Source organism: Hemiscyllium ocellatum, chromosome 15 (assembly GCF_020745735.1).
Source record: "Hemiscyllium ocellatum isolate sHemOce1 chromosome 15, sHemOce1.pat.X.cur, whole genome shotgun sequence".
In the NCBI taxonomy this organism is placed as follows: domain Eukaryota; kingdom Metazoa; phylum Chordata; class Chondrichthyes; order Orectolobiformes; family Hemiscylliidae; genus Hemiscyllium; species Hemiscyllium ocellatum.
In genome coordinates this window covers 60233028-60252467 of record NC_083415.1, presented here as the reverse complement: position 1 = coordinate 60252467, position 19440 = coordinate 60233028, and the positions used below count along the sequence as shown (strand labels likewise).

General features: G+C 43.4%; 1 protein-coding gene across 1 annotated transcript in view; it reads left to right on the top strand.

Moving 5' to 3' along the window:
• Positions 1-19440, top strand: part of matn4 (matrilin 4) — a 68664-nt gene that overhangs the window by 32837 nt on the left and 16387 nt on the right. The window contains exons 2-8 of the mRNA XM_060836224.1: positions 6839-6994; positions 11199-11768; positions 13013-13135; positions 14199-14321; positions 15723-15845; positions 17770-17892; positions 19213-19335. Coding sequence (XP_060692207.1) covers positions 6886-6994; positions 11199-11768; positions 13013-13135; positions 14199-14321; positions 15723-15845; positions 17770-17892; positions 19213-19335 — 1294 coding nt within the window. The 5' untranslated portion in view covers positions 6839-6885. The remainder of the gene's footprint in view (positions 1-6838; positions 6995-11198; positions 11769-13012; positions 13136-14198; positions 14322-15722; positions 15846-17769; positions 17893-19212; positions 19336-19440) is intronic.

The following is a 19440-nucleotide window of genomic DNA, read 5'->3' as shown; positions in this document are numbered from 1 at the left end:
TAACTAAAATTCTCCAACCTGGACAATAGCTTGGTAAATCTTCGATGTCCATGGCCCAGATGGTGTTTGTCACTGCTCCAACATAATCTCCCTACTCTTCTGTGCTGTGCCTAATAAAGGCAAATATAAGCCTTGATCATCTCATTCTACCTGCCCTGTCACCTTCAGGGGGACTTGGTGCAGCGTAGGTTATAGGCAGCAGGGTTATATGAAGTTTACAGTAAGCTGGAGGATAGAAGGTTGACCTAAAGGTCATTGGAATGAATGGATGTGGAGGTGATAAAGCTATGGATCTGGGGTCAGTGGGAGAAACAATATTGGAGGTGAATGACTGAAAGCAACAAATTCTGGAGATCACAGCTGCATCCATGGAGAGACAGCAAGCTAATGTTTCGAATCCAGGTGACTCTTCATCAGAGCAGAGATGAATGACTTCACTGGATAGGAAGCAGATGGACTTGTGATAGAGCCATTTGGGTTCAGCAACACAACTCAGGGTCACTTTGGACACAGAGTAGATAAACAAATTCACCTTGAGCCAGTGGTGAGGGAGATGGAGAGAATCAGAAGCACGCTAACAAGAGTTTGTGGTGAGGTCTGAAAATTAATGACCTTGACCTTCTCTATCTTCAACTGGAGGAAGTTGTTCCTCACCGTATAGTGGGTGCCAGGAAACAAGAGAAACAGTCATGAGAGACACTGAGAAGATCGAAATGAGTTTCATTGGCAGGTATCTGACCTGTATTTCTGGATAATGTTGCTGAGGGACAATAGTGGATAGGGACTGGGTGTGTTGCAAGGATAGATTATTGGGGTACACTTGGAGATTACGGTGCAGAAACGTCATTGCAAGTGATTACAGGGCTAGCTGATAAGCTTAGAAGAACCAAGTGAGAGCAGTCCCACTGAGCTGGCCATTGGAGAAAAGGCATTGTGAGAGTTAGTGAGGTTGAACTGTCCCTTACAACTATTGCTATTAGATCCCATTCCCAAATCTGACTCGCATTTAGATTTGCAATGATGGCACTGAAATCCTAACTGATTTCAGCTTCCAATAAAAGATCAGACTATGTCTAAACCAAGCATCCTTTTCTCATTTTACCAAGCTTTGGTACAGCCTCTTGTGTGAGTGGAATTTGACATAAAATCAACTCTAGTTGCTGTGATCTTAACAGACATTGGCCCAAAAGAAAAAAGACAGGCAAGCTTCCACCAATAATGTAAAAGGAGTTAAAACCAATTAATATCTAGATTTATAATTCAACTAACACGTTATTGTAAAAGATACAGCAGGATAATTAATCAGCCATTTATTGTGTGAGCTGAGTGCAGGTGGTAACATTTAATGAAAATTACTCTTCCTATGACAACTTCAAAAAGCAGTCAAACAAATAAGTGAATAGATGAAAAATTGCCTCTAATATATATGGCAAACATTGTAACAAAGTGAAAGGGACTCAGTTTGTATATGGGACAGGTTACATCAAAGATAGTCAACTGAGGACGGGAGAGAACTGGTTCCCAGTAAAAGCACAAAACAGCAGAAGATGATTGGCACACTCAGCAGGTCTCATTTTCTACATGTATCTCAGTGGATCGTCTGAACCAGAAGATTGTCAGTTGAAGTCCCTGGCTTAGCTTGATGATTCTGATAGAGTTGATGGGGAGGATGAATTAGGCTGGAAGATTACAGACTGTGGTTGAATATAACTCTGCTGCTGATGACCCACACACTTTGTGAATACACAGTTTTGAACTGCTGGATCTTTTCTGCATCTATTTCATTTTGCACAGTGATGTTCCCACACAATATAATCAAGGGTATGCTCAGTGTATCCAATCGGGGTTGGCAACTGATTGGAGTTCCACACTACAGGCTGCCTTTTGAACTTACCCATGTAATATTTCACAAAGTGTTGGATATCAAAATGCATTGACCTCACTCTGTTTTGTCTGCACTTCACGTACACTGGAGAAAAGCAGAATGTTTCACTAATATATCTTGGCCGAGTTGGCATATCTTTAGATGGGAAACAAAGTCTGGACAGCATTAATCTAACCCAAAATGTACAGATTAAACCTCAGTATAAATGTTCTCTTCATCTTAGAATTAGTCAGAACTGGTTTGGCAGTCCTGATTGGAAAAGGAACAAAACTGTGTGAGGAAAGGAATCCCACACAGGAGGTTTGCTTTTTAAGTTGTTTCTCAGAGTCGGAGATGCAGGTGTTGGACTGGGGTGTACAAAGTCAAAAATCACACAACACCAGATTACAGTCCAATAGGTTTAATTAGAAACACTAGCTTTTGGAGCACTCCAATTAAACCTGTTGGACTATAACCTGGTGTTGTGTGATTTCTAACTTTCTCAGATTCGGTATTATTCAGGTATGCATGCAAAATTTTGTTCATCTTCACCTGTTACTGAACAAATAATTCCAATTCACTGACAATTCTGTGAACTAATGATTTTGCCTCCATTCTGGAGATTGGCTATTGCAAAATGTTACCATGCAAAATGTTACCCCATTGACTTTTGATCTGCTCAGATTGATAGAGTGAGAGTGTGATGCTGCAGAAGAAGGCTATTTGGCCCATTGAGTCTACACCAGCTCACCAAATGAGCATTATAGCTTATACCTATTCTCCTGCCTTTCCCCGTAGCGCTCTCCATTGTTTCTATCCAAATATTCGTCTAATACTCTCTTCAATGCCACCACACTTCCAGGCAGTTCTTTCCATATCCCAACTACCCACTGAGTGAAAAAACTTTCTCCTATCACATTTGCTACTTTTGCAAATCACTTTAAATCTATGCCCACTCAACCTTGAAACTTCTATGGACGGGAACAGTTAGTCCTTCACTTCCAGGTCCTGACCTTTCACCATTTCAAACAGTTCCTATCAGATTTCCTCTTCGTGTTTTTCTCTCCAAGGAGAACAATCCCAACCCCTCCATTCTATCTTTATCCCTGGAGTTTCTCAATTATGGAGCCAATGTTATCAACCTCTTCTGCATTCTCATGAATATATTCACATCCTTCTGAGAGTGTGGCACCCAGAACTGTACCCAATACATTACATTCAGCATAACTTCCTTGCTCTCACACTCTATGCCTTCATGAGCGATCCCAGGATTCTCTATGCTTTATTTGCAGCTTTACCTGTATCTGCCTTGTCATGTCCAATGATCTATGCATCAGGTCCCACTGATAACTTCAGGTGCTTTCAAATAATACCCCCAATTTTCTATTTCTGCCAAAATACATTGTCTCACACTTATCTGTACTGAACTACATCTGCCACCTATCTGCCCAGTCCACCAAGCTTGTCAATGTCCTTTTGGAGGTTTACACTATCCTCACAGCTTACAATCTTCCAAGTTTGGTACTATCCATAAACTTTGAAATTATCCCCTGTCCTCCAAAATCTGGATTATTAATATAAAATAGAGTCCAATCGAATACCAAATGTTAAAGCAAATTAGTATAGTCAGTGCAATAATTGATGGATACAAAGCCACTGTGTTAGAGCTGTGTAATAATATCAAATTATTCTCCTGGCAGACTCCACACTTAATAAAATCGAACTCAACTATAACACTGTTTCCTAACTCCTGCCAAGACCTATTATCCATGTACCCACTGTACTGACCTATAAGGCGTTTAGTTCAATAACACCTTAATTTTAGAATTCTTATCCTTATTTTTGTGTCCTTCCCTCTGCCTAATTCTGTAGCCTCCTCCAGACTTGCAATCCTCCAAGATCTTTCAAAGTGTCATCATATTAGGCTGAGTGCCCACCTTCTGTGCTGCACGTGAGTCAACCCACCTGTACGTTCAATATTTTCTGGTTTGCACGCAGGCTATGTTACTGAGTTGGAATTCAGAAGTCTAGGCGCATAATTCAGAAATTGTAAGTTCAAAGCTAATGTAAGTCTTTTGAGAATTTGAAATCAAGATATAAAATATCTGTAATTTCTTTTAAAGACCTGCTGAGTTAAGTGACCACGAGGGTGCTTAATCAGTTAAATAATTGGTTCACTGGTGTCTTAGAGAAGGAAACCTATTGGAATAAAAATAAATGCTATGAATGCTTGAAACCTGAAACAAACACAGAAAGTTGTTGCAGAAACTCATCAGGTTTGGCAGCATCTGTAGGGAGAGAAACAGAGTTAACAGTTCGAGTCCGATATGACTCTTCTTCAGAACAAAAGAATCATACCAGACTTGAAACATTAACGCTGTTTCTCTCTCCACTGATGCTGCCAGACCTGCTGAGTTTCTGTAGCAATTTTCAGTGTCTGTTTAAGGAAACCTATTGCCTTTACATGTGAGTTAGGTCCCACACTAACGTAGTTGACTCTTAATTATCCTCTGAAGTGGCCTAGCCAGCAGTTGTTAGAAAACCTTACAAAGAATAACTTCATCCATGAACGCCCAATGATTCAAAGAGAAGGGACAACACCACTTCCTGCGGAGACAACTAAGGGACAGACTTTGTTAGTGCTGGCCAAACTCTTCGAGTAAAAAATGAGGTCTGCAGATGCTGGAGATCACAGCTGCAAATGTGTTGCTGGTCAAAGCACAGCAGGTTAGGCAGCATCTCAGGAATAGAGAATTCGACGTTTCGAGCATAAGCCCTTCATCAGGAATAAGAGAGAGAGAGCCAAGCAGGCTGAGATAAAAGGTAGGGAGGAGGGACTAGGGGGAGGGGCGATGGAGGTGGGATAGGTGGAAGGAGGTCAAGGTGAGGGTGATAGGCCGGAGTGGGGTGGGGGCGGAGAGGTCAGGAAGAGGATTGCAGGTTAGGAGGGCGGTGCTGAGTTGAGGGAACCGACTGAGACAAGGTGGGGGGAGGGGAAATGAGGAAGCTGGAGAAATCTGAATTCATACCTTGTGGTTGGAGGGTTCCCAGGCGGAAGATGAGGCGCTCCTCCTCCAGCCGTCGTGTAGTTGTGTTCTGCCGGTGGAGGAGTCCAAGGACCTGCATGTCCTCGGTGGAGTGGGAGGGGGAGTTAAAGTGTTGAGCCACGGGGTGATTGGGTTGGTTGGTTCGGGCGGCCCAGAGGTGTTCTCTGAAGCGTTCCGCAAGTAAGCGGCCTGTCTCACCAATATAGAGGAGGCCACATCGGGTGCAGCGGATGCAATAGATGATGTGTGTGGAGGTACAGGTGAACTTGTGGCGGATATGGAAGGATCCCTTGGGGCCTTGGACGGAAGTGAGTGTGGAGGTGTGGGCGCAAGTTTTACATTTCCTGCGGTTGCAGGGGAAGGTGCCGGGGGTGGAGGTTGGGTTGGTGGGGGGTGTGGATCTGACGCCGGGGGTGGAGGTTGGGTTGGTGGGGGGTGTGGATCTGACACCCGACTGACTGACTCCCACAGACATCTATTATAAACCGACTGACTCCCACAGACATCTATTATAAACCGACTGACTCCCACAGCTACCTGGACTACACCTCCTCCCACCCTGAACCCTGTAAAAACGCCATCCCATATTCCCAATTCCTTCGTCTCCGCCGCATCTGCTCCCAGGAGGACCAATTCCAACACCGCACAGCCCAGATGGCCTCCTTCTTCAAGGACCGCAGATTCCCCCCAGACGTGATCGACGATGCCCTCCACCGCATCTCCTCCACTTCCCGCTCCTCCGCCCTTGAGCCCCGCTCCTCCAACCGCCACCAAGACAGAACCCCACTGGTTCTCACCTACCACCCCACCAACCTGCGCATACAACGTATTATCCGCCGCCATTTCCGCCACCTCCAAACGGACCCCACCACCAAGGATATATTTCCCTCCCCTCCCCTATCAGCGTTCCGCAAGGACCACTCCCTTCGTGACTCCCTTGTCAGATCCACACCCCCCACCAACCCAACCTCCACCCCCGGCACCTTCCCCTGCAACCGCAGGAAATGTAAAACTTGCGCCCACACCTCCACACTCACTTCCCTCCAAGGCCCCAAGGGATCCTTCCATATCCGCCACAAGTTCACCTGTACCTCCACACACATCATCTATTGCATCCGCTGCACCCGATGTGGCCTCCTCTATATTGGTGAGACAGGCCGCTTACTTGTGGAACGCTTCAGAGAACACCTCTGGGCCGCCCGAACCAACCAACCCAATCACCCCGTGGCTCAACACTTTAACTCCCCCTCCCACTCCACCGAGGACATGCAGGTCCTTGGACTCCTCCACCGGCAGAACACAACTACACGACGGCTGGAGGAGGAGCGCCTCATCTTCCGCCTGGGAACCCTCCAACCACAAGGTATGAATTCAGATTTCTCCAGCTTCCTCATTTCCCCTCCCCCCACCTTGTCTCAGTCGGTTCCCTCAACTCAGCACCGCCCTCCTAACCTGCAATCCTCATCCTGACCTCTCCGCCCCCACCCCACTCCGGCCTATCACCCTCACCTTGACCTCCTTCCACCTATCCCACCTCCATCGCCCCTCCCCCTAGTCCCTCCTCCCTACCTTTTATCTCAGCCTGCTTGGCTCTCTCTCTCTTATTCCTGATGAAGGGCTTATGCTCGAAACGTCGAATTCTCTATTCCTGAGATGCTGCCTAACCTGCTGTGCTTTGACCAGCAACACATTTGCAGCTGGCCAAACTCTAATAATTAGCTAAAACAAAACTGGATTAGTTGAGCCCTTGCTTTAAACCTGTACATTTTCTCCCATCATCCTCTAGCTGCACCCTTCTTTGTGTGTCACTTGCTGTCATCATTATCATCAATACCCTCAGAGAGTAAGAAACAGAGGCAGACATAAGGAATGATAAATGTTCTCCAATCGTTGGTGTTGCCTAACGTTCTTCATTCTCTCCCATCAGACACCTTGTCTCTGTTCCTCAGTCAATCACACTCCTCAGTTTGAAAGATGAAGTTGCCTCTGGCAATTGGTTTAGTCCTGATAATGGAAGTTCTCTTGATGGATGGGATTCAAGCAGCCAAAAGAAGACAAATCAAGATAAGGAACAGAATGGAAGGTAAGGAAAATTATTGGGAGATAAGAGACACAATATGGATGACCAATACGTCACCTAAAACAATGAAGCCCTCAACCAATTCATTTGTAGACTGGACATCATTTTAGAAATCCTATTTTTAGGAGAGGTCAGGCATTTGCTGCAAACTGTTAGTGTCAACATGTCAATGGATTGTGCCAGGAGTCGAGGAATCCATATTCAATTCATCTCCTTTAGCTGTTTTTTGGCTGAAATGAGAGGGATAGCTGGAAAGCAAAGAAATATGGACACGTCAACAAAATAATCCTCTGGCACTTCAGAATCATATTGATATGATCCTGAGTTTAACTGAAACATTTTAAGGACTCTCTAACTACCTCTTTTCTCACTGCCTGGGAAAGAGTTACAACTGAGGATTGGAGAGAAAACGGTAGGAATTTCAAACCTCCAACATTAAAAAATGTATGTTTCCCCATGTTGAAGTACAAATGTTTTTGTGAAGGAACATTCAAAATGGTGCCTTGTTTTGCTTTATATTGCACGTCATAAGTTATATTAGTTAACAAGACTTGCACACATATGAATTAGGAAAAGGAGTCACTCAATTCTGCTCTGTCATCTGTTCAAATCTATTTCCATTAGAATTGGAATCAGAATTAGATTTTATTGTCACATATATTCAAGTATAAGAATGCATGAGTACAGTGAAAAATGTGCAAAGTCCCATTCTCTAGCACCATTTTGATTACAAAGCCAGAATATTAAAAACAACAGAAATAAAAGAAAACCAAAAAGTAAGTAGAACATTCAAATATTAAAGTCTAAGTCTTATCTATATAAAGGTGTTTGGGACCACCAATGCAGGCCCCCAGGCCTAGCCATGGCCTGAAGTCTCGGTCAGCCTGTGATTCTCACATCAATCATCAGGAGGAGCTGCTGACAATGCCAACACTGCCTCCAATCACTAGAGGAGCTTTGCCACCCCTAATACCTTTTAACTCCTTGGTCATTCAAGAACTTATAACTCTTTCATGAAACCTGCCTCCTTTGCTCTTTGGCAAAGAGAGTTCCAAAGTAATGACCCTCGGAGAGAAGGTTTCTCCTCGACACTGCCTTAAATGTGAGAGTCCTTAATTTTAAACTCTTAATTGTAGTCCCTCCCAAACAACAGCTTAGCTCCCACTTTTTAGGTCCTCTGAGGATTTTACATGTTTCAATAAGATTACCTCTCATTCTTAAAATGTGTTGCTGGAAAAGCACAGCAGGTCAGGCAGCATCCAAGGAGAAGGAGAATCAACGTTTCAGGCATGAGCCCTTCTTCAGGAAGCCTGAAGTTCCTGAAGAAGGGCACATTCCGAAATGTCGATTCTCCTGCTCCTTGGATGCTGCCTGACCTGCTGCGTTTTTCCAGCAACCCATTTTCAGCTCTGATCTCCAACATCTGCAGTCCTCACTTTCTCCTACCTCTCATTCTTCTAAAGTATAATAGATATGCATCCAATCTTTCCCTTAAGTGGAGCCCTTCATCCTTGGAAACATTCAAGTGAACCTCCTCGAAACTGCTTATAATGCAATTATCTTCTTCCTTACGTTATCAAACCAAGACGAGGTCTCATTAATACAACTGTCATAACAATTGGTGACTTTTATATTCCATTTGCTTTGAATTTGCCTTCCTAATCATTTGCTGTAACTAAATTTGTGATTTCCAAGATATTGGAAGTAAGATAATATTTAGGAATTTGTGTTACATTCCTAATTTAAATTAATCATAATAACTTAAAGATTTGGGCTATGATATAAAACTTATGACTTTGTCGGGAAAGAATTTCTAAAATTACACATTATAGCACACATTTATAATTGGAAACATTCCCAAATTACCTGATGTTGTAAGGCTACACAGGGGTGTGAAGATGGAAATGGATGAAACTCTTCCTTCTGCTCACTATCCCAGGATGCATCCGGGAAGAGGTGGAGTTGGATATAAGGAAAAGACACACCAATTGTGCTTCCTTGGCAATTTGTGCAAAAATTAACCAGTTGGTAACAATAACTCCTAAATATCTTTGCAGGAACAATTTGGAGCAACAAGAATGATTTATTATTGGTTTCCCCCAAAACACCCTACATATACTGTAATAAAAACTTAATAAAACTTTTTTTTGCAAAAAAGACTTTGTGTGACTCAGGGGATGGCTTATCGGAGGTTATTAAAGTTTCCAAACCAAGTAATAAGACAGTAAATATGGAAAGGGTCAGGAATGTAACTTCAGGTACAGCAGATAAGGGGACAACTATGAGAAGGGGGGCAGTCAACACAGGATGAGGGTCTTGTACTTAAATGTATGTAGTATATCAAACTAGATAAATCAACTTGCAGCCCAGATTGCAATTCACATGTATGATGCTGGAGGTACCACAGAGGTGTGGCCGCAAAGTGATCAGGACTGGGAACTAAATATCCAAATCATTGAGTGTACTTAAGACAGATAAATAGGTTAGATTAGATTCCCTACAGTGTGGAAACAGGCCTTTCAGCCCAACAACCCCTCCACCTAATAACTATGGGCAATTTACCATGGCCAGTCACCTAACCTGCACATCTTTGGATTGTGGGAGGAGACCAGAGCACCCAGAGGAAACCCAGCAGACACAGGGAGAATATGCAAACTGTACACAGACAGTCACTCAAGGCTGGAATCGAACCTAGGACCCTAGCACTATGAGGTAACAGTGCTAACCACTGAACTACCATGCCATGATAGGTTTTTGATTGGTAAGGGGATCAAGGATTACTGGGAGAAGGCAGAAGAATGGAGTTGGAAAACATATAAACCATGATTGAATGGTGGAGCAGACTCGATGGGCTGAATGGACTAATTCTGGTTCTGTACCTTATGGTCTCATTGACTTTGGGGGCCCCCAGACCCATCATAATCAGTGACTTACTTTATTAATGTCGGGGAGCATAGCAGTCAATTTGCACACAGGAAGCTCCCACTGGCAGCAATGTGACAATTAGATAATCCGCTTCTAGTGATAGGATAAATTTAAGCCAGGACAGATGGAAGAGCTCTCTTGATCTTTAAAAAAAATGCTTTGGAATCTTTTACAATCACCTCATTGTTAATTTTTCAGTGGATACACGTTGGCCAATTTAGAATTGATGAGATTTACTAATTGGCTGTCAAGTGAGATATAAAGGTTTGATGTTAGAGTAAATCAGTAGGGAAGCTAAATAAATAATTCATTAAAAAAACAAATAAAATGTGAAAGAAGGTTATCTGACCATTTATAATTTTCCCACCCCTCCTTTCCTGATAGTGCTGTCTTTTAAGGTCATAGATCTGACCTTAATGATCTGTTTATTCAAGATTTTCCTTATCCAATAGCAATGTAAACAACTGGCCCAGAAAATTCATAGCCATTTCAACATACTCCTCATGGGTCTTGTGGTACAATGGTAGTGTCCCTACCTCTTGAGCCAGGAGAACCAGGGTCAAGTTCACTCCCCACTCTAGCAGTGTGAAATGATATCTGCAACCTACTCCTGTTAAAAGCAGGCTATGCCCTGGGTAGACTAAGTGCTGACGACTTGAGAATAGCCTGTTCAAGTTAGAGGCCTATATGTACCCTAAACATCCGCATATATATAATGAGGAGCGAACTGAGGAAAACACAGAGCATTCACAGGGACTTGAGCCAAGGTCATTGCAGATGCGTCTTGTGGGACAAGGTCCATCCACATGTGAGAACCATCTTGAGATCCATGCTGCAGAAGCCCACAAACATTAGCAAACTCATTACTTTTAATTTTTAAATTTGTAAAGCCACCCAGGAGGGCAGGTGACTCTGCTTTTGTTCCTGAGAGGGGAAGATTCAGAATCGTGTGTGTCCTTTCCAACACACTCCACATTCTCCAGCCTTTACCAGACCTCTGTTCTGGATTCTCCTCTTCCTGATATGGTTGGTGCCCCAGATTGTGCCCCCAATGGTTCAGATACTTAGCAATGGGACCTCTGCCTGAGCCCTTGGGCTGGCCAAGGGTCAAAGGTTATAGTTCTAGATCTGGGGCATCACTGTGCGGAAGCTGAGGTATGCCAGAACGTAGATTTCCAAATCAATAGATTCCAGAATCCGAATAAATAATTAAATAATGAATAATGCACTTCAAATGACTGTCATCCCAGTTTGCTGCAACAAATCTTGTCTTTCATTTCAGGTAAAAAGTGCACAACAGGTCCCATGGATCTGTTGTTTATTATTGACAGCTCCAGGAGTGTCCGCCCGTTTGAGTTCGAGCTAATGAGGAACTTTGTGATCGACATGATCAACTTCTTGAATGTGGGACCTGCTGCTGGCAGGGTTGCTTTGATCCAGTACTCCAGCCAGATCCAGAATGTCTTCTCCTTCAAAACCTTCCAGAAGAAAGCTGACATGATCAAGAGTGTCAAAGAGGTGATCCCACTGGCCCAGGGGACAATGACTGGCTTAGCCATCCAGTACGCCATGAACGTTGCCTTCACGGAGGAACAGGGTGCCCGACCCCTGGCACAGAAAATCCCAAGAGTTGCCATCATTATAACAGATGGGATGCCCCAGGACCGGGTGACAGAGGTAGCAGCGGAAGCTCGGGAGTCTGGTATTGAGATCTATGCCGTTGGGGTGCAGAGAGCAGAGATCTCCTCCCTCAGAGCCATGGCCTCCTTGCCACATGAGGAGCATGTCTTCCTGGTTGAGAACTTTGACTTGATTGATCAGTTCGCTAAGACCTTCAAGGACAAGTTGTGTTGTAAGTAGTAAAATGACCAAAGGGGAAGCGTTCTAATTCATGTTTCTCATCTTGAGAACTCTTTGTCACAGTGAGGAACGCCAAGCCATCACATGTCTCTTTGCAGTAGAAAGTTAGGAGCTTTTGTTATATGTCCCCTCTCTGAAAGAGCAGTTCTGTGAGTCTCATTTCCCTGTAAATTGTTTCCCTTGCCATGATTGTACCTTCATCCACCAGGCACTGCTTTCCAGTCCCTTACCAATTGAGATCACAAAAAGATTTTCCCTTATGTCGCCAAAGCTTCTTGTGCTATTTATCTTAAATCACTGACATCTCATTGATCCCTAGCTGCATCGATAGCTATTTGGTTGTCCAGAACTCAAATAATGCTGAAAAAAAATACAGCTTGTCAAAGCTTTACATTTTGTACCAATCAGGCCAATTTGCATTGTGAAGGGAAAAGAATATCTGTACTGCGCAATAGATGAGCATTGATTGGTTGGTAGGTAGAGTTACCATAGAGAATGCTCTCAAACTTTGAAAAAATGTGTTCTTGTTTCAGCAAAACCCTAGCTCTATACTAACCTGTATTTGACAGGTTATTTTTTAAAATTCCGTTGTGAAATGTGGGGATTGCTGGCATTTATTGCCTGTCTCTAGTTGCCCTTGTGAAGGTGATGGTTAGCTGCCTTCCTGAACTGCCACATACCATGTGGTGCAAATTTAACTACAATGCCATTAGGGAGAGAATTGCAGCATTGTGACCCAGCCGCACTGAAGGAACGGCGATATATTTGCAAGTCAGATGGTGAGTGGCTTGGAGGAGAACTTGCAGCTGGTGGTGTTGCCATGTACCTGCTGCCCTTGTTTAAGACATTTTGCTCTATAATGACCAGCAGTTACACCTGTCTAATACCTGTGTATTAATCAATCTATAAGAACTCAAGTCCTTTATTCACCATCGAGATTCCCGATAGGTTTTGTGGGATACAGCCACTGCGAAACCCTGCTCACATTCGGTCATGCTCCAATGTGAGATTTTGACTTCCATTTAAATGTACGATGCACAGAATTCACAAGCGGTCTGCACAGGATGAAAATAAATTAGGGGAACATTGTTCATTAGTATATAATACACACCAATCTGCTTGAGACCCATGGTTATGTGTTACCTTGCACAAAACACATGAACCTTCAATATTTCTTATTCACTCATTTTGCTCGTACCCCAAATTCAATTTTGACTTGTATCTCTTTCCATCCAGCTCAGGATCTGTGTGCTAGTGAGAGTCATGGTTGTGAGCACATCTGTGTCACCACTCCTGAGTCCTTCCACTGTGCTTGCCGTGAGGGCTATGTGCTGAACCCAGACAAGAAGACATGCACAGGTATACACTCGTGATATTTTATCTCAAGAGGTTGTAAACTGATTATAAAATGCGTCTTCAGCTGTTAGCAAGTAACAGAAATGAAAGGCATGGAATCCAAGTATCCGCATTAAACTGAAACTGCAGTAACCACGATGTGAAGTTCTTGTAGCCAGAATGCTGCACAGAAACAGACCCTTTGGCCAACCCATCCACGCCAACCAGATATCCTAAACACATCTAATCCCATTTGCCAGCACTTAGCCCATACCCCTCTAAACCTTTCCTATTCACTCCTCAGCCTCTAATGCTCTGGGGAAAAAAATCTCAACTTATTCATTAGTCAGGGGAAATGTAGAGTAATAGGGTAGGGGAATGGGTCTGGGTGGGATACTCTTTGGTGGGTCGGTATGGACTTGTTGGGCCAAATGGCTTGTTGCCATATTGTAGGGATTCTATGATATTCAGCTTCTCCCTGTAGCTCAAACCCTCAACCCTGGCAACATTCTTGTTGATCTTTTCTGAGCCCTTTCAAGTTTCACAACATCTTTCCTATAGCAGGGAGATCAGAAGTGCACGCAGTATTTTAAAAGTGGCCTCACCATTGTCCTGTACTACCACAACATGACCTCCCAAAGCCCATACTCAATGCACTAACCAATGAAGGTAAGCATACCAAATGCCGCCTTCTCTATCCTGTCTACCTGCGGCTCCACTTGTTACAATCTTCCATGAACAACTTGAGTGTAAGACACACCCACATGGTATTCAAAGGAAGCACTGAAAGGATACTGAAAGCTTCAGCCAGACATTTTGACATTGATCCTGAGTCCTGAGAGAATCCCACCCATGATTACAGCCTCCTTCACTACGTGTCTGAGGCAGATAGAAAACACAAAGGCAAGAAATCCTGAGCCAACATCTAGCCCAAGGCTGAGTTGTCTGTAGTGTCCTATCCTATTTGTGGAACCGGCTTGGAAAAAGCAGTGATTAAAATAAAAATCATAATGGTGGGAGTAAAAAGACAGGACAGTGGTAGAAACTTCCAGGTTGTTCTGACCAGTGACTGTGTATTCCTCCATAGCTATTGACCTCTGTTCCCATGGAGACCATGACTGTGAGCAGATATGCATCAGCTCTCCGGGTTCATACAAGTGCAGTTGCCGTGAGGGCTTCAGACTGAACCCAGACAAGAAGACTTGTAGTGGTTAGTACTTCAATCCTATCCGTTCTTAATACTATGCATCCTGTTTTGATTCCAGTTGAAGATAATGTGGGACAAGTGAGATCGCAGAATGGAATATAGCTTGATAGATAATATATTTCATTTTTTATACACTGAGGCATTCTCACATGAGATTGCAAATGTTCTTTAAATGACAGAATGTAAGTTTATCACCCAAAACAATGATACAAAGAAATCAAGCTTTATTTAATTCAGTTAGAAAGATCGCACCACATGCATTAAAACAAAGTTTCAACCTGTTTTCCGACACCATTCCATTACTGTTACCCAACCCTAGATAAATAGCTCTCCTGTTTCAGCTTTACTTAACTGAAGCTGTCCAGTTTCTTTATCTTGAACTGTCGAGCCAATTTTATGATTCCATTCCGATGGCATAACCCTTTTACAATTCTAACATCCTAAATGTACTTTAACAACTTGAAGATTTTGTTGCAAACTTCTCCTGGTTTCACAGAGTAGAAAAACTCCTGCTCAGATCGGTGAACTGAACCAGAAAAACGTGGTTCATCTGAAGAAACTATTCTGACATCGGGTCTGAACTCTGGATTTTTCTCAACTAAAGGCTTTGAATAGGGTTGGGGTTTTAAATAGCTTATTATCATTACAGTTAAACAGATCTTAATTGCACTTCAAGGGCATTTCCATCTCCTCCGTAAGATCATAGCAACTGCTAAAATAAGGTTTGTTTGAACTCAGCCCAGGGTTCAAATGGCTCTGTTCAATCTGGGACCCAATTATGCACAAATCATTCCCGCTCACCCCACAAGCCAACCCACCCCTAACCCCAGCACTTTCCATTCTGCCAAGACTAGATCTGTAGGAAGTTAAAGTGTTGCATTTGGATCTCGCTGATGTTCTTGAAAAGCTCTGGAGTCTTCCTGCCCAAATCAGTAGAGTCATTATGGAACAGAAGGAGGCCATTTGGCCCATTGATTCAATACTGGCAGACTTTAGATCAATCCTGTCACTCCCCTACTCTTCACCAGGCAAGTTTATTTCCATTTGGTGCCCATCCAATTTCCCTTTGAAATCCTTTAAAGAAACCAGTGAGATGAAAAGTTACACACAGAAAGTAAGTGCTACCTGGCCATGCCACAAGTGAATTGGTTTAGCTCATTGGCTGGATCATTGGTTTACAGAGCAGTGTGACACCACAGTGTGGATTCAATTCCCATCATCGATTTGAAGTTACAATGAAGGATTCTGCATCTCAATCTCTTCCGTCACCTGAGGTTTGGTAGCCCTCAGGTTAAATCACCACTAGTTGCTTCCCTCTAATGAGAGAGCAGCCCCTATGGTCTGGTAAGACTATGGGGGCACAACAACAACATATTCTAAACTATCAGTCCTTTTATCCTTTAGCTGTCAACCTCTGTGCCCTGGGAGGTCATGGCTGTGAACATATCTGTGTAAGCACACCTGGGTCCTATCGCTGCCGCTGTCGATCTGGCTACACTCTCAATCAGGACAAGAAGACTTGCTCAGGTTAGTATTCACTGCTCTGTAATATCAGTCTCACCCACAATTATTGCCTTGTAAGTTGAAAATTACTTAAAGCTGGAAGGGCTACCATCTATTTTTGCAAGTTGGCAAGCGCTTCCTGCTGACCCCAGGCCTGTCTCCTCTTTGGCTTCAATTCTCCAGTGGTTATTAAAGTTAAATTGGGCAGGTACATCAACAGGCTTCATTGGCCAATGACAATTTTCCCTTTCATAGAGTCAGAGTCATACAACATGGAAGCAGACCCTTTGGTCCAATCACTCCATGCTGACCCGATATCCCAAACTAAACTAGTCCCAACTGCCTGCACTTGGCCCATATCTCTCCAAATCTTTCCTATGGATGTACTTACCTAAATATATTTTAAACATATATTTTCCTCTGTAAGATCATAGCAACTGCTAAAATAAGGTTTGTTTGAACTCAGCCCAGGATTCAAATGGCTCTGTTCAATCTGGAACCCACCAGTTCCTCTGGAAGTTCATTCTACACATGAGTAAGGGCTTATGCTCGAAACGTCGAATTCCCTATTCCTGAGATGCTGCCTAACCTGCTGTGCTTTAACCAGCAACACATTTTCAGCATTCTACACATGAACCATTCTCTGTGGAGAAGAAATTGTCTCTTGTGTCTTTTTAAAAAATCTTTCTCTCCTCACTTTGAAAATATGCCCCCTAGTCTTGAAATTCCCCATCCTAGGGAAAAGACACCTGCAATTCATTTTACCTGTATCCCTCATGATTTTATAAATCTCTGTAAGGTCACCCCTCAATCTCTTATGTTCCAGTAAAAAAATGGTCCCAGCCTCTCCTTATCAGTCAAACCCTTCATTTCTGTCATCTGTTGAGGCTTTTAAGTCAATTCATGTGATCTTCAATGTCACTCTCTGCATTTACACATCCTAAAATTATTCTAAGTCACACAAATCTTTGTCATCTCTCCCATAAAGATGACGTGAACCAATGAGGTTGAAACTAGGACCTAACATCTCATCTGAAAGGGGCACCTCTGACAGTTCAGCACTCCCCTCTGACCTGGAGGGTCAGCCGAGACTTTTGTCTTGAAATGGAGTTTGAACCTACAATCTTCTTAAATTCAATGGTGTACAGCAGTGATGACTTGCATCTATACAGCAACTTAAATTTAGTAATCCTCTCAATACTTTGCAGGAGATTTAGAGCAGGAGACCAAATACTCAACACCAAAGATAAAGGAGCTACTTTGAAAAGGTCAGAAGTCACACATCACCAGGTTATAGTCCAACAGGTTTATTTGGAATCACAAGCTTTGGGAACGCTGCCCTGCATCAGACGAAAGAGCAGCACTCCGAAAGCTTGTGATTTTGGATGAACCTGTTGGGCTATAAACTGGTGTTGTGTGACATCTGACCTTATCCATCCCAGCCCAACACCAGCACCTCCCCATCATGGCTACTTTGAAAAAGAAATATGAAAGAAAGATGTGACTTGACAGGAACTCCAAAAATGCTTTATAGTCAACTCAGTACTTTTGACGTAGCAAGTGTTGAAATGCAGCAGCTACCCACAGAAACCAGTTAGCAACCAGCAATATCCCCCAAACAGCAATGACCAGCTTATCTGTTTTTGTGATGTTGAGGGAGAGATAATGATCAGCCAGGATATCATAGTGAGTCCTGCTCTCCTTCACATTATGACCTAGGAGATATTTTCCATCCATGGGAAAGTAATAAGCAGGAGAATGTCTCATCAGAGAGACGGGGACCTCGGTCTGTGCAGCACTCCCTCAGTACTGCAGTGGGATCGTCAGCCTAGATTCTCTACATTGAAACTTGAACTAACAGCTGCCTCACACACAATACTGTCTTGTGAATCTTTGACTGTGCCCCTTTCGTGATGATGCCTGAGCAAATTGCAATCTTCCTCTCTAGCCGTCGACCTCTGTGCCCTGGGAGATCATGGCTGTGAGCACATCTGCGTGAGCACCCCTGGGTCATATAGGTGCCGATGCCAACCGGGGTACACCCTCAATCAGGACAAGAAGACCTGTAGCAGTAAGTACTGAACCCTCACTTCTCTGTAATTGTTCGGATGTTTTGCTGCAATTTAATCTGATGCTTGAAGCAGAAAGCAAGTCGGGTGCAGGTCAAACTCTCTCAGGCAACTGTTGGCATTTGCCGGCAAGGCTAGACTCTACCATTCTCCTCTGGGGATGGAGAGTCCCAGGACAAACTGGTTGATCCATTACCCTTAGAGCGGAGCTGAAGAAGCCAACTTCAATGTGACAGATAACGTCTCTTTAGGATCCAGCTGTTCACTTAAATCCCATTTATATAATTCCTGGTAGGAAGTGCAAAGTCTCAGCCTCCAGAACTTCAACAACAATGTGCATTGACAATGCCATTAAATTTCCCCAAGACACTTCACGAAAGTGGCTATCGCCACAACAGCTAATGCAGATCCTAAAGCAGAGGGCAGGTTTCTTTATAAGCATGTTAAATATAAATTTCTTAAATATAAAAGCAGGGAAATACCCCTGAGACTATATAAGGCTCTGGTCAGACCACACTTAGTGTACTGAGAGCAATTTAGGCCCTATCCCTCAGGAAAGATGTATCAGTCCTGACACGGGTGCAGAGGAGGTGCACGAGAATGACCCCAGGAATGAAAGGCTTAACAAATGAGGAACGTTTGAGGACTCTGGAACTATATTCAATGGAGTTGAGAAGAAGGAGCGGGGAATCTGATTAAAACTTACTGAACGGCCTGGACAGAGTGGATGTTGGGAAGATGTTTCCATTTGCAAGAGAGACCAGGACCTGAGGGCACAGCCTTACAGTAAAGGGACGACCTTTTAGAATGGCGATAAGGAGAAACGTCTTTAGCCAGAGAGTGGTGAATCTATGGAATTCATTGACACAGAAGGCTGTGGAGACCAGGAGATTAAGTAAAGAACTTATATATCTATGTTTTAAATTGATTACCAAGGGGATCAAAGGTTATGGGGAGAAAGCATGAAAATGGGCATGAAAAACCTATCAGCCATGATTGAATGGCAGAACAGACTCGATGGGCAGAATGGCCTAATTTCTGCTCCTATGCCTAATGGTCTTAAGGTCACTGACATTCGCAATCTTAGAAAAGCAATCCTTGACTGCCACTTGAACAATGCCTTATACTTGAACATCCTTATATCCAATTTCTTCATTAAGACACCAGTGCATGTTGATTTAATGGACCAGGATCATTCCAACTCTACTTAGAATGATAGGAACAGGCCATTCAGCCCCTCAAGTCTGCTTGCCACCAATGGGAGCACATCTATAGACAGATCATAGTACTGAAGTTAAAACGTGTGGGACCTTTCTCTACAGTGGTGAACTATTGTTCGTTTGGGAACCACAGCTGCCAACATGAATGTGTCAGCATTCTGAATGGATATTATTGCACGTGCCGGGATGGATTTGAACTGCACGATGATGGGAAAACGTGTAAAGGTAAACGCAAGCAAGAGGACTGATGGTAACAGAAGTCATTCCCAAATTTGAAACACCTCTCTGGTTTTCCTTGGATTTTTTTTTTTAACCTGCCCATCTGCCCTG